General features: G+C 49.0%; 1 protein-coding gene across 1 annotated transcript in view; it reads left to right on the forward strand.

Annotated features, from left to right (window-relative positions):
• Positions 1 to 1,813: 1,813 nt before the first annotated feature.
• Positions 1,814 to 14,082, forward strand: part of GFPT2 (glutamine-fructose-6-phosphate transaminase 2) — a 45,602-nt gene continuing 33,333 nt past the window's right edge. The window contains exon 1 of the mRNA XM_019937449.3: positions 1,814 to 1,940. Within this exon, the coding sequence (XP_019793008.1) occupies positions 1,934 to 1,940 (7 nt within the window). The 5' untranslated portion in view covers positions 1,814 to 1,933. The remainder of the gene's footprint in view (positions 1,941 to 14,082) is intronic.

The following is a 14,082-nucleotide window of genomic DNA, read 5'->3' on the forward strand; positions in this document are numbered from 1 at the left end:
CCAGGGCCAGGGATATCTAGTGGTTATGTAGCCAGGCCCAGGCCACTGTTCTCCCAAAGGTCTCTCAGGGGCTGGTCCCCAAGGCAGGGCAGCAGTTGCAGATACCTCCACAGGGGTCCTAGCATTCATGCTCCTCTGCACCAGAGAGCTGTGAATCCCCGAGGAGGATAGGGGGCAGATGTGGACCCTGCTAGGACCTCAGGGTTCCTGCTGTCTTGGTGCTAGAAGAGGGCCTAAGAATATCATCCTATCCCCACCGCAGTTACAGAGGGTAGAGGCCCTGGGGCAGAACAGCCTGATCTCCCAACTCAAGCTCTAGCCCTCAGCCATGGGACCTTTGCACATACCAGTACCTCCCTTTTCAAGTCTGTTAACTTCCTCTGGCAACTGCCCTGACTCTATACTGACCTGCACCAGCCCCACCCTCAGGCCCAGCCAAGTTCCAGGCAGCCTGGAACCCTCCCCATCAGCCAGGTCTGTCCCTCCTCCCTATATCCCACTTGGAACCATCCGGCTCTCTGTGACACTAGACTAAGTGTCTGCTGCCCACCACTTTTTAAGTGCCACGAGGGCCCAAGCTGGATCTATTTTCACTCACCATTAGGTCCCTAGTACCAGGACAGGCATGAAGCCGGCTGCTTAGGAAAGAGGGAACGAGTGAGTGAAAGTTGACAGTGCACTGTGGAGGTTGAGAAGCAAATGCGGCAGCTCCTGAACCAGCTCTGCTGTTTCCTAGCAGGATTACTCAACCAACCCGCTCCTTACTGTCGCTGAGCCTCAGTTTTCTCAAAGGTCCAATGTGTGCAATAAACGCCTACTCCTGCCAGGGCCTGCAGAGCCTTGTGAAGCTAGAGACGGATTACATTAGGAAAAATGCTCTAGAGAAGACGTAAAAAGCTTCGTTTTTTCTCTAACACAACTGAAGAGTATCTGTTTAGAATTTCAGGACTTTTTTTTTTAAGTAAAATAAAAAACACCAGATGGCTTCGAAGTACGCAAATGTTGGGCCAGTTCTCGTGACCTTCCTCGTGAGACCCAGCCCAAAGTACAGGGGGAAGGGGAGGGGGCAGCCGGTAACCAGGCGGGGGAACGCAGGCCTCTGTGACTCACGGCGGGGCCAGATTAGGGCTCCTGAGATTAGGCCGGCGGAGCGCAGGCCAGCTGCGCGGAGAAGTCAACCAGCGCCCCTCTGGGAGGAGGCGGCTTCCTGGGTTCCCCCAGCTTTGCTCAAAACTTGGGGAATCCCGGCCTCCGACTTCCGGCTCTGCAATAAATCCCAGGTTCGAGTTCTGACACCGCCTCGGCTGCCCAATTTTGGCAAAGTCCCTTTCCATCTCTGGGCCTACCTTGTGCTGCGTCTTTGGTGCCCTGAGAGGAGTCTGGCACACAGAGGGGTGCACACCCGGAACACGTGTTATTATGCCCGACATTGTACTCTGTGACTTACACAGACTGCCTTAAACAACATTACGACCCGGGAGGTAGGTTCCATTGTTATCCCTATTCTACAGACAGGAAGGCTGAAGCGCAGAGCGATTCAGTCCCCTGCCCAAGGTCCCACGTCTACTCACTGGTTGAGTCTGGGTCTGAACTCAGGAAGCGTGCTGCCCCCACCGGCCCGTTTCCAGAATCTAACGCCGGACGCCCACGTGCTACAGCCGGGACTTGCGCCTGGGAGCCGCCCCTAGCCCGCTGCCCAGACTCCTGGGGGCCAAGTGCCCGCCGTTGTCACGACAACCGGGGGCCAATGGGAAGCGGGCAGGCGGGAGGAGGCCACGCCTCGACCCCGCCCCTGGAGGAGGGCTCTGAGCTATAAGGGCCAGAGGCCGAGCGGCGGGAGCTAGAGTCCAGGAGCGCGAGGTGCGCACGGGGCTGTGCAGTGTCAGCTGAGAGTAGAGGCCCAGAGCTGGGAAGGGTGTGAGGAGCGGCCAAGATGTGTGGTGAGTGCAGCGCCCACCTGCGGCCCCCTCCGTGGCGGCCGCGGGTTCCGGCGCCCCGGCCTCTCAGAGCCTGGGCCCAAGAGCCGGGCCCTGGGGACTGGAGACGGCGCGAGATGGGGGCGTCGATTTGCCCTGGTCCCCGACAGAGGGGCTTTCACGGACTGGGCCTGCTTCCCCTTGCCCCGGCCGCCGAGTGGGTGTCCCAAGGAGGGGTGAAGGGGAGGGTGCTCAACCCCGTTCTCGAACGCACAGAGGGGAGGGAGTTGGTCCTCTCCTAGGCCTGGACCCTCGAAACACAGAGGTGTGTCCGCACCCCATGTCCAGTGAGGAAAGCGCCCCCAAGTCGCCCACAAGGCGGCCAGGCGCAAGCTAGCGCGCATCCCGGGCGCGGGGTGCCCAACGCGGCTCTTAGCCCATCGTGAACACCGATGAGAGGCGACCACACCTGCACCGTCCCCGTGGTGTCGAGAGCAGCCCCTCGTGCGCTCGGGAAGGGCCTGTGCGTCCTCTTCGCGTCCCAAAATGAACTTCTTGTCCCTAGAAGGGTTGATTCCGGATTGCCGCCTCTTCGCTGGAAAGAGCTCTCGGCGAGGCGCGGGGAAGAAGCAGCACCTACCGCCGAGCTTCGGGCGGAATCTGGGAGAGGGAGCCCTGGACTGGGAGCGGGGTCGGGCCCCGGCGTCTCGAATACCGCGGTGACTGGGCGCGGTCCCTCAAGGCTGCGGGACGGTGGGGAGGGCGGCCCGGCCCTGCGCGCACATCTGCAATTCCTTACTCTCCTTGCTGGACCGCCTCCGCTGGCTGGGGAGAGGGCCGAGAACTTCTGCTGGGACAAAAGGTCACTGTGCATTTTTTTTTTTTTTTTTCCTTGAGTGGGATTCAGTTTCCCATTCCAGCCTCCTGTGGCTGGAGGACCTGGTGGAACTTTTGAAGCCATGAAAGGCCTCTGTCTGACCGTGCTCAGGGCTGCTGGGGTCGGGTGTGCCAGCAGTGAGCCGTGGGCCAAGGTCTGTACAGGCCTTGTTTCTGAGGCCAGGCGCTCCTGAAAAAGTGAAAAAGGACAGACTGACCAAGGAGCAGGCAGCTGACTTTTGGGGTGCAGCCTTCCCCAGGCCAAGCAGACATCAATTTAAATTCCTGAACCCTCAGCAAAAATGTCAGTACTCCTGAGTGTCATTGGTAATGTACATATAGGGCTGCCGGTAGGCATTCCTGGGGAGAGAGATAAGGCAAAGGTGGCAATTTTGCCAAGAAGCTTTGGGTTCCAAACTCCTTAGTGTGGCATTCAAGGCCCTTGGCCACCTGGTGGTCTTAGAGCCAGACTGGTGCACCAAGACCCTCCCACTGGGTCTGCCCCTCCAGCATGAGCAGCTTCCCTCCCTCCTCCTCTCAGATGCCCTCCGCCCCTACCACCACCCTAGCCATCCTGCTTCCTATGTATACCCACCTTTCTCTGTTGTCCTTCTGAGCCTGGGGGCGCTCAGACTCTCAATTCTGAGTTTGTTCCGCTTTCTTAAAGGGCTGCTGTGTTTTTGGCCCCTAGGGAAAGGATGAGCTTTGGTTTGTAACTACCTGTGTCCTCCCAACAGGGCTCCCTGCTGGCACACCCCACCCTCCAGTCCTCAGTGAAGTCTGGGAGTCTTGTGGAATTCCTGCATGGGAAAGTTATTTCCTTTTCAAGTAGCCAAGAGAAAGTCTCAGCTGGGTGCTAATGTGCCTTTAACATCTTTCTGACACTTGCTGGAGCACCCCTTGCACGGAGGAAGCTGTCCTGGGCTCAGAGCTCAGAGCAGCAGATGGCTAAAATTGAACCCATTGGTGTAGTTTGTTTGTGGGTTTTTTTTTTTTTTTTTTTGGATTATGATCTGTGTATATATGGCAAGTGATACTAGTTTTCCTTTATGTTTGTTTTCTTTTGTAATGAATTTATTTAAGTTTTAAAAACTTTGGTCAGTTTTATAGAAAAATATTAAAGAAATGATTGTGCTTTTGGTACAAGGATAGTACAAAAATTGTGAAGGTGCTCCTGGAATAAACCACTTACCTCTTCACTTTACATTTGGGGAAATTGAGGCCCAGAGAGGTCTGTGCATACCTTTGTCTGAGCAGTTGTTTTAGGTCTTTTCTCTGGACTGGCTGTAGCCCTGCTGGGCTTGAAGCCACCTCAGAGCTCAGATCTCTGGGGCTGGTTCCGCAGTGGTCAGCAGGGGTTGAGCTAAAGGCCTTTCCTTATCAGTTCCTGATGACCGGGCTCACAGTGCCTCCTGCTCTCCCTTGTCTTTGCTGCTTCTCCCACAGGAAGCTGGACCCAGTTCTAGTTGATCCTCCACACACTAAGCAGATCACCCTCAAAGTTTTAATGAACTGAGAGTTTATCTGAAGCAACACATAGGTACTCATGGGTGGTTTTGTTGACATCTGGGAATTGCTGGCATTTTGCTGACTTTCTGCTGATGAAAATGTTACTATATTCCCTCTCCCTCCCTACTTTCCCCACTCTAGAGAATAACTGCTCCTGGAGAGGCCCTGTTTTCCAGGCCCTGGGGCTCTGTGGGCATGGTCCTCCCCTCAGAGAAGGGGCAGGTAGTTGGAGGGGCAGTCCAGAGGCTGACCAGGGATAGAGTAACGCATGAGGTAAATGTTGCCATAGAGGGAAGACCTAGGGCACGAGCTGCAGCCTGGCAGCCCCATATCAAACCGGCAGCCAGACACCTTTCTGTTTGGTGCACAGAATTTAAACTTTTTTTTTTTTTTAAATTATTGTAGTTACCAAATAACACAATTGGGAGATTTCACATTAAATAGGTAGGATTTTGACTTCTCTTGAAAAAATCGAAGATGAGCAACTCTGAGTCCATGTTTCTGAATAGTTTACAGTGATCCCTGGGATGACAGGTGCAAGCTCCCCATTTCTCCCACCCTGACCCAGCTGCCCCACTCACTGATGGTACCTGATGGCCCCCATGCAGTCTGAGGTTGGGACCCCAGCACAGTGGAAGCAGAGACACTGACTTTCCCCAGAAGAGAGAGAGGGACCTGGGACAGTGTCACAGGCCTGATTTCAAGTATGAGCTCTACAGAGAGAAGAGGGTGATAGGTGTGCCAGGCTGAGGGCACAGCATATGGAAGGGCATGGCGGCATGCGTGCTTGGGGATGTGACAAAAAGGATTGCATGTCCCGTCTATGAATTCTTAAATCTTCCCTGTCCTTCATTACTACACTTAGTCATCTATGAGGTGGGAAAAAAAGACTTGAAGAAGAAAAAATTCTTAGTTTTTGTTGAAGGTAAAGCCCTTGCCTTGAATTCATCATCTTTTGTATTAGCTCCTCTGACTGCTGTAACAAATTGCCACGAACTTGCTGATTTAAAACAACATAAATCTATTTTCTCACAGTTCTGAAGACTAGTTGTCCAACAATCAGTTTTACTGGGCCAAAATGGAGGTGCCAACAGGGCCCCACTTCCTCCAGAAGCTCTAGGGGAGAATCTGTTCCTTGACTCTTCCAGCTTCTGGTGGTTGCTGGCATTCTTTGGCTTGTGGCTACTCATTCCAGTCTCCTCTTCCATGGTAACATCACTTTCTCCTCTTCCATATTAAATCTCCTTCTGCTTCCCTTTTATAAGGACACTTGTGATTTCATTTAGGGCCCATCTGTATAATTTAGAATAATCTCCCATATCAAGATCCTTAACTTAATCACATCTATAAAGACGCTTTTCCATTTACAGATAGATTCTAGGAGTTAAGACCTAATATTTTTGAGGACGATTATTCATCCTGCTACAGTTGGGTTCTTGCTTTCAGATGCCTTCTGCAAGAATAGTCCAGTGTTGCCAATCCCAGATGGCTACAAGAATGTTGACCAGAGGGCTACCAGCATCTGCACCACACACACCCAACTCCTCTGGTCCCAGTCAGAAGGTGAATGTAGGCATCAGTTAAATACCCCTTCCTTCACTGGCATCATGCCACACACCCAGATGGACCAAATAGTGTTCATACTTTCTCTAAAAGTCAGTTCCCATGTCATATAAATATCTTGCATCTTGCTTTCCATGTGTGTACATGATACCCTTCCCACTCATCTCTTCTCTGCAAGAAACAGGCATGGTTTTATTCCCCAGAATCAAGAGGGGCCAGGACACACACCCGCACCCACACACAGTGTGTTTACTGCACAGCAGTCTTTCAGGAGAACTTGTCAAATGCTTACGGGGACTCGCTTGCCTCTCGTCTTAGGTGAGGAAACAGCAATCCAGGGAGATTACTTGGCTCGGGAAAGCTCATCCTTTTGTCCCAAACTTCTTTTGGCTCTCAGAACCCTGTCATATTTGACACTCCCTTCCTCCTTATAACAGTTCAGTTCATGGATGGATGCCTCAGAAGAGACTGGACTGGAGTTGATGGGGCACAGACTCTGGGGTCAGGACGCCTAGCTTGTTGCCTCTCCAAGCCATAGGAGCCTTGAGAAACAGAGCCCCCTACACAGTAGTGTGCAGATAAATGTTTAACAACCGGCTCTTTGGTTTGCCAGTTTCTATGGTGTGAATGCTCTCACGGTGGCTAATTTCAGGTCACCAGCATGAGGTCCTTGCGCATGGAGTTGGGAAGAGATGCACACAGTTGGCTCTTCGGAGCCAGTCTTAGCAGCTCTTTAACACCCCTGCCCCTACTTATGGGACTTTTATGGCACTCTCTGGAGGGCTGCAGAGAGGCCAGCTGGGCGGCCAGCCAGGCAGGGGCTCAGCATGGCCTCCACCCTCCTCCACATCCTCCTTCTCCCCCCGCCGCATCATCATGCCATTTCCCCATCAGTCTTATTCATCAGGGGTTTCCCGAGTTCTGAGAAACCTTCTGGACATTTTGTGATATAAGATTAGTAAATAGTGCTTTTAAATTGAGGAGTTATTTTTATATTTAGCAAAATTTGCTTATAAAGGAGTAGTAACTTGAGGTTACAAACACTCTTGGGAGAAAGTTCTGAAGATTCATTAGGTGCAAAGCCAAGTAATTTAATCTAGTCATCTGCCTCTTTTTAATTTTCAAAGGAAATATTTCACTGGAAAAAAAAAGTCTGGCTTTTTCATAGCTGAATTTGGCAGTTTGAACTTCTTTTTTTTTTCTTGAAAGTTTTTTTTAAGTACAATTAAGAGTATTTGTATGTTGCTTCCCCTTTGTTTTGGTGAAGCCCTAACGGGACAGGGACACCAGGAATTTTCTATTAAAAAGAAAAATGCCTTGCCCACATTTACTGCAGGAAGCAGAGTCCCCTGTTATCTCAGGGATTAGAGTGTTGTGGTAACTTGAACCCTTGGAGTCCCAAGGAGGCCTGAAACAGGGTAAGGCTGTCCCCAGAAGAGCCAACCCCCTCCTGACCCTGAGCCAGGCCTGGGGACTCCTCTGCCTTTGTGAGAGGACCCAGCTGAGCGATCTCCACCTTTACTCTTACTTCTGTGAGGAAGCAACAGAAATTGTCCTTCCCACTTCATGAATAAAGTGGCCTTCCCCAGTCTGCACAAGGGAGGCCTGGACATCCAGAGAGGCCACAGCCTCCTTTTGCAGCCCTTGCTCCTGGCCCAGTGGCCTCCCTTTCCTCGGGGCCTCACCTGGAAGGGTATACTGCCCGCCTCCCCTGGCATGCCACACACACACTCAGGAATTTTATGAGGCATAAATCCAACTGGCCATGTCTTCCAATTTGGGACTTAGAATATTACCTAATCTCTAGTAGACTCACGGACTAAGGAGGTCAACCTCTTCAATTCTGAGAAGCATTGGATGGTGGTGGAAAGAGTGACCTTGGTCTGGAGAGGGTCCCATCCTGGCTGGGTGGTGACATAGCTCCAGTGGAGTGAGCCTTACTCTGTATGAGGTACAGGTGGTATCTCTGCCTGGGACTGTTCACCCTCAGTCACAGTGAGGACAATGTCTTTCATTGGGAAGCTGATTCTTGGAAAGATGGAGAAGTTTTCCAAAACGATAGCCACAGAATCATAATGTGGACCCTAGCCCACCCACTGTAAACTTAGACCTTCTTCCCTCATCCTCTAGGCCCCAAACAATCCCTCCCCCCATCCAATACCCCGAGCACCCCAGGGGTTGTAGAGAAGGTTCCAGGAGTTCAGTGATCCTAGTTCTGGCTGGGAATCCAGAAACATTGCCCCTCCATCTTGTCATTGTCATTATCTGTCACTTGAAGGTCGAAGCTCCCCTACCTGCATGGATGGACCTCTGTGGTGCATTTGGTCCTGAGTTCCTACATGATCTCTCAAGCCATATTTGGAGGGAACATTAGAATTCCCAGACCCCCCCAAGGTGGGCTGGGTTAAGGAGCCACAGTCCCTTCTTAAAGGGCTCGTGTCCATCCTGCATCACATCTACAGTCTCTTCTGGAGTCCCTCTGAATTTATCTGGATTTTTCTACCTTTGGAACCTTTTCTCACTCACTTTTCCCATCAGTTTTAAGAGTGGGACCCTGAAAAGCTGTTTCGAAGCTCTGGATGCTAGGATGGCAGTGTAGGCAAGGGGTATACGCTGAGCTGCAGTGGTTGGGCCAAGGCAGCCTCTGCCCCAGGGCTGGGCATCTCTCCAACCAGCTTGGAGGTATTTCGCCATCCCTCTTGGTCAAGGGAGGTGTGTAGTGGGAGCCAGCCTTGCTGTGGTTGCCTCTGCCCTGTGAGGAGGGGCCTAGATGGGAAGAGAAAGGTGGAGTTAGAAGCAGGAATGTCCCGGGGAAGGAGTGACCTCCCAGGGGTCAGGGAAGGGTGTATCAACATGGCCTGGACCTCACCAGGGGAGCTCTGAGTGTGTCCATCAGAGGCCAGATGGGCATCTCCCCACGGGCCAGGCCCCCTCTGCAAGCTATTTCTCATCCCTTGGAGTAGGATTCTAAGACAGGTCTTATGCTAATTTGGGGGGCAGCAGTGATGAGCCCCCTGCAATCAGGTGGACCTGGTTGTGATTTACTCAACTCTTTGGACCTGGAGCCAGAGATGCCCTGTCTGTCCATGGGAACCACAGCCTGGATATAGGCATTGTGAGGATTAGACAAGATGAGGTTATGAAAGTATTGGCACATGGAAAGACTTCATGAGTGGTGATAGTGGTGGTTGTGATTTACTTTGCAATCCCACCCAGTGGAGTTCCGGGATCCTTCCCCAGGACCTGGTTCATTTATCTAGAAGGCTCTCCACTCTATTCCTAGGGTCCTCACAGTGCATGATGGTTGGGGGTGGGTAATGCTGGGGCATATACGCCTTTGTGCTTGAGTGTCTTAGGGTTACCTTTAGAGCAGTGCCTCACTGCCCTGGTGAAAGGAGCTAACACTCAGGGACACCAGACTCAGCACTACCCACCTCTCTTGCCTTTCTGTCCCTCGTGCTTACACTTGGGGGTTCTCTCTGCTTGTCCGTGGTTGAGGGTGGCTGTCTCCAGCCCAGCTCAAAGGTCACCTTCTCTGATCAACGCCCCCCACCAAATCCATTCATTTATTCATGTATTCATTCATTCAAAAAGTAGTTACTGAGCACCTATAATGTACCAGGCTCTGTGCTGGGTTCTGGGAATACAGCAAGGAATAAGACAGATAAACAAGACACGTGTGGTCTCCATCCTCATGAAGGTTACAATCCAGTGGGGAGTCAGACAACAGACAAGAAGGGAAGTGCTATATAGGAAATAAACAGGGCCATGTAACTTTTTAAAAATCGGGAGAGGAGAAGGCCTGTGGGTGAGCTGTCGGCCACCTTTGCAGAGAGCCGGTCCAGGAGCCTTCTGCCCCTTTCCCACCTCTCAGCTCTCAGCCTCTCTGCCTGCAAGTCTCCTGAGGGGTCGGGTGGTCCCTGTGCATCATGTTCTCTCATGACTCGCCTTGCAAGGCCCCCTGACTGGTCTATCTTGGCACTTCGCAGCACGCAACACAGTGATGAAGCCCCTGTGGGCCAGAGAAATGTTTATGGGATGATTTACATCTTAATCAATCTGTAACCAGATCACACATTTGGTTTAATCATCATTTCCCCAAGTAGAAAGCCAAAAATAAATACCAGTAAACTGGTACTATTTTCCTTGTGGTTTTATTTAATGATAATTTCTCAAGGGCTTCCTCTGTGCTGTATACATACCTGCATTTGTGCTGCATGCTCCCCAGGAGGAGGAAGCTCTTTGCCTGCTCCATTTTCACAGATACAGACACTTACTATGCAGCAGGCACTGTTCCTCTTGCTTTACAAAGACTCCCATGAATTCTCACAACAACCCTAGGAAGTAGGTGCTGCCATCACCACGCTCCACTGGGAGTTCAGTGACTTGCTCCAGGCCACGCAGAAGCAAGGAGTGGGCTGGGATTTGAAATGGATATTTGGCGAAGGTGGTAGGCCATAGCTGCCACCCTCTGTGCTTCTTGCTGTTACAGACTAGTGAGCAGGCGAGGGAGGAGGAACCCAGGCGGGGTGACCCTGACCCTGTCTTTTTACGCACTGGACCGTGTGCTCAGACTGCTTTCTGCCTTCTCATGGCTGTTGTCCCTCCAGGTGAGCAGAGCTGGGGAGCCACGGTGAAGTTGATTGGGCTAGCTGACAATCCTGTACCCACCACTCTCTAATTCATAGAGCGGTACATGGTAACATACTACATACAGGCACATGGCAAAATATCCTGACTGTACAAAAGGGACACATGCAGTGGGAGAGGAGTTTCTGCCTTCTGTCCAGCACGCTCGTCAGTGGCAACCACTGCTCCTTGGGTCTTCCAGGAACACGCTATGTGTCTCCCTGCCCCACCTTGGGTAATTTACAGATGTTCTGCAGGCCACTTTTTTCCCTTGACACATCTTGGAGATGTAGCCTGTTTTCCAAGAGAACACACAGCTTCACCTTGTTCTCTGTATAGGGCTGCCTGCATGTGGCCCTACAGTGGCCACGTGTGGCCGTGCCACCACTTACCTGGGCCCTGCCAGGCATCAGGCTGTCCCCAGTCTTCAGCTATCACAGACAGCGCTGAGCAACTATCCTAATGCATGCACAGTTGAATCTCTGCACAAATATCTGTTGGAGACATTCCTAGAAGTGCAGAAGCTTTGTGCAACAGATGTGTACATTTTAATTTGAGAGATTGCCAAATTGCCTTCCAAAGAGAGTGTACAAATTTAAACTCTCACTTGTTGTCAAACTGGTGGATCTTTACTGATTTCATAGGTAAAAAATGGATTCTCACTGCAGCTTTTATTGCAGATGAATGGGATTCCAGAAGGGAATTCTGATATGAATAGCAAACAAAATTCCTGGGAAAGCAGCTTTATTCTATTCCATTATTTTTTTAAATAATAAGAGCACAGTATAGGTGCTGCTTTATTCACTTTCATGTGGTGGTGTGCAGGGAGAATTCAGCCAAGAGAGAGGAGAGAGACAGTGCTTAAAAGAATTTACTGAAAAGAGGTTGGTATGCAAGAGATTTCATGTTAAAAATTAGATTTATGCCTTCTTGCACAAAGACCTTGAAAACCACTTCTTGGCAGCCCCTCTCACCACAGTAATCAACCAAACGGTGCTTGAGTGGCTGCCAAGCCTCCCAGCTGGGTGTGGACACAGCTGGTGGTCCTGATGGCAAGGACCCTTTAGCCGTTCCAGCCAGTTCCAGCCCACCAGGGGCTCTGGCAGCAGCACCTCCCACCAAGGGGGCTGTTCTGGGTCTCAGAGCCAGAGATGCATAAGTGCCTGACGTGAGTTCAGAAGTGAAGTTTGTCTATGGTGTTAGGGAGTGTTCTAATCTCATACTTTTACATGTACCAGTCCAATTTTCCCAGCACCAATTATTGAAGAGGCTGTCCTTTCTCCACTGTACATTCCTGCCTCCTTTATCAAAGATAAGGTGACCATATGTGCGTGGGTTTATCTCTGGGCTTTCTATCCTGTTCCATTGATCTATATTTCTGTTTTTGTGCCAGTACCATACTATCTTGATTACTGTAGCTTTGTAGTATAGTCTGAAGTCAGGGAGCCTGATTCCTCCAGCTCCATTTTTCGTTCTCAAGGTTGCTTTGGCTATTCAGGGTCTTTTGTGTTTCCAACTATCAAACTCTTAGAGGAGAACATAGGCAGAACACTCTATGACATAAATCACAGCAAAATCCTTTTTGACCCACTTCCTAGAGAAATGGAAATAAAACAAAAATAAACAAATGGTACCTAATGAAACTTCAAAGCTTTTGCACAGCAAAGAAAACCATAAACAAGACCAAAAGACAACCCTCAGAATGGGAGAAAATATTTGCAAATGAAGCAACTGACAAAGGATTAATCGCCAAAATTTATAAGCAGCTCATGCAGCTCAATAACAAAAAAACAAACAACCCAATCCAAAAATGGGCAGAAGACCTAAATAGACATTTCTCCAAAGAAGATATACAGACTGCCAACAAACACATGAAAGAATGCTCAACATCATTAATCATCAGAGAAATGCAAATCAAAACTACAATGAGATATCATCTCACACCAGTCAGAATGGCCATCATCAAAAAATCTAGAAACAATAAATGCTGGAGAGGGTGTGGAGAAAAGGGAACACTCTTGCACTGCTGGTGGGAATGTGAATAGGTACAGCCACTATGGAGAACAGTATGGAGGTTCCTTAAAAAACTACAAATAGAACTACCATATGACCCAGCAATCCCACTACTGGGCATATACCCTGAGAAAACCATAATTCAAAAAGAGTCATGTACCAAAATGTTCATTGTAGCTTTATTTACAATAGCCTGGAGATGGAAACAACCTAAGTGCCCATCATCGGATGAATGGATAAAAAAGATGTGGCACATATATACAATGGAATATTACTCAGCCATAAAAACAAACAAAATTGAGCTATTTGTAATGAGGTGGGTAGACCTAGAGTCTGTCATACAGAGTGAAGTAAGTCAGAAGGAGAAAGACAAATACCGTATGCTAACACATATATATGGAATTTAAGAAAAAAACTGTCATGAAGAACCTAGGGGTAAGACAGGAATAAAGACACAGACCTACTGGAGAACGGACTTGAGGATATGGGGAGCGGGAAGGGTAAGCTGTGACAAAGCGAGAGAGTGGCATGGACATATATACACTACCAAACGTAATGTAGATAGCTAGTGGGAAGCAGCTGCATAGCACAGGGAGATCAGCTCAGTGCTTTGTGACCGCCTGGAGGGGTGGGATAGGGAGGGTGGGAGGGAGGGAGACGCAAGAGATATGGGAACATATGTATATGTATAACTGATTCACTTTGTTATAAAGCAGAAACTAACACACCATTGTAAAGCAATTATACTCCAATAAAGATGTAAAAAATAAATAAATAAAAAATAAAAAAATAAACATAGAAGTGAAGTTTGGCCCAGAGAACGGGGAATTGCAGGGGAGAATCGGCAAACATACCGCGCTCTTGTAAAAGAATTTCGGATTTGAAAGAGTTGGTGTTTTTCCATTCAAAACATTTAAAATAATTTATGCATATATTTGTTTGATGACCACCTCTCATTCTGACTATAAGGATCATGTATGTTTTATTTTCCTTGATATTTGTAAGACATAACAGAGTGAATGCCATGTAGGAAAAAGGCTCTAGATATTTTCAAAAGAATGAATAAGAGGATGAATTCTTGCCAAACAAATAAATAAAAAGAAGTTGAAGAACACAGTAGATTGTATATAAAACTGTGTATTATTTTTTTAAGGCATAAAGCCAACAAAGAAGACAAGGCCACTGAACAAAATAGAATAAAAAAATATATATCTTTTATTCCATGCTTATGGGAGAAAAATAGACAATAATTTGACTTTTGGAAATATACATTGTCTCCACCCAGCCCCCCCCCCCCCCCACCAAAAGAAAAACAAGAGTTGGTGTATGGGCCTTTGTGTCATCTGCAATGCCTGTTAGCTCCCCTTTGTGAGGGTGCAGGTATAATTCTAGAATAATTCCCAAGGTGCCAGGAGAGTTTTGCAGTTTAAAAGACTACAAAAATGGTTTGTGAGTTGCTCCATCCTTCATATAGCCACCTCCCATAGCTATGTGCTCTTTACATTGACTGGAATTTGACCATATCCCTCCAGGGAACTTCCTGATTTTTTGCAGAAAAATTAATGTTATAGAAAGT

Source organism: Tursiops truncatus, chromosome 3 (genome assembly GCF_011762595.2).
Source record: "Tursiops truncatus isolate mTurTru1 chromosome 3, mTurTru1.mat.Y, whole genome shotgun sequence".
Taxonomy (NCBI): Eukaryota; Metazoa; Chordata; class Mammalia; order Artiodactyla; family Delphinidae; genus Tursiops; species Tursiops truncatus.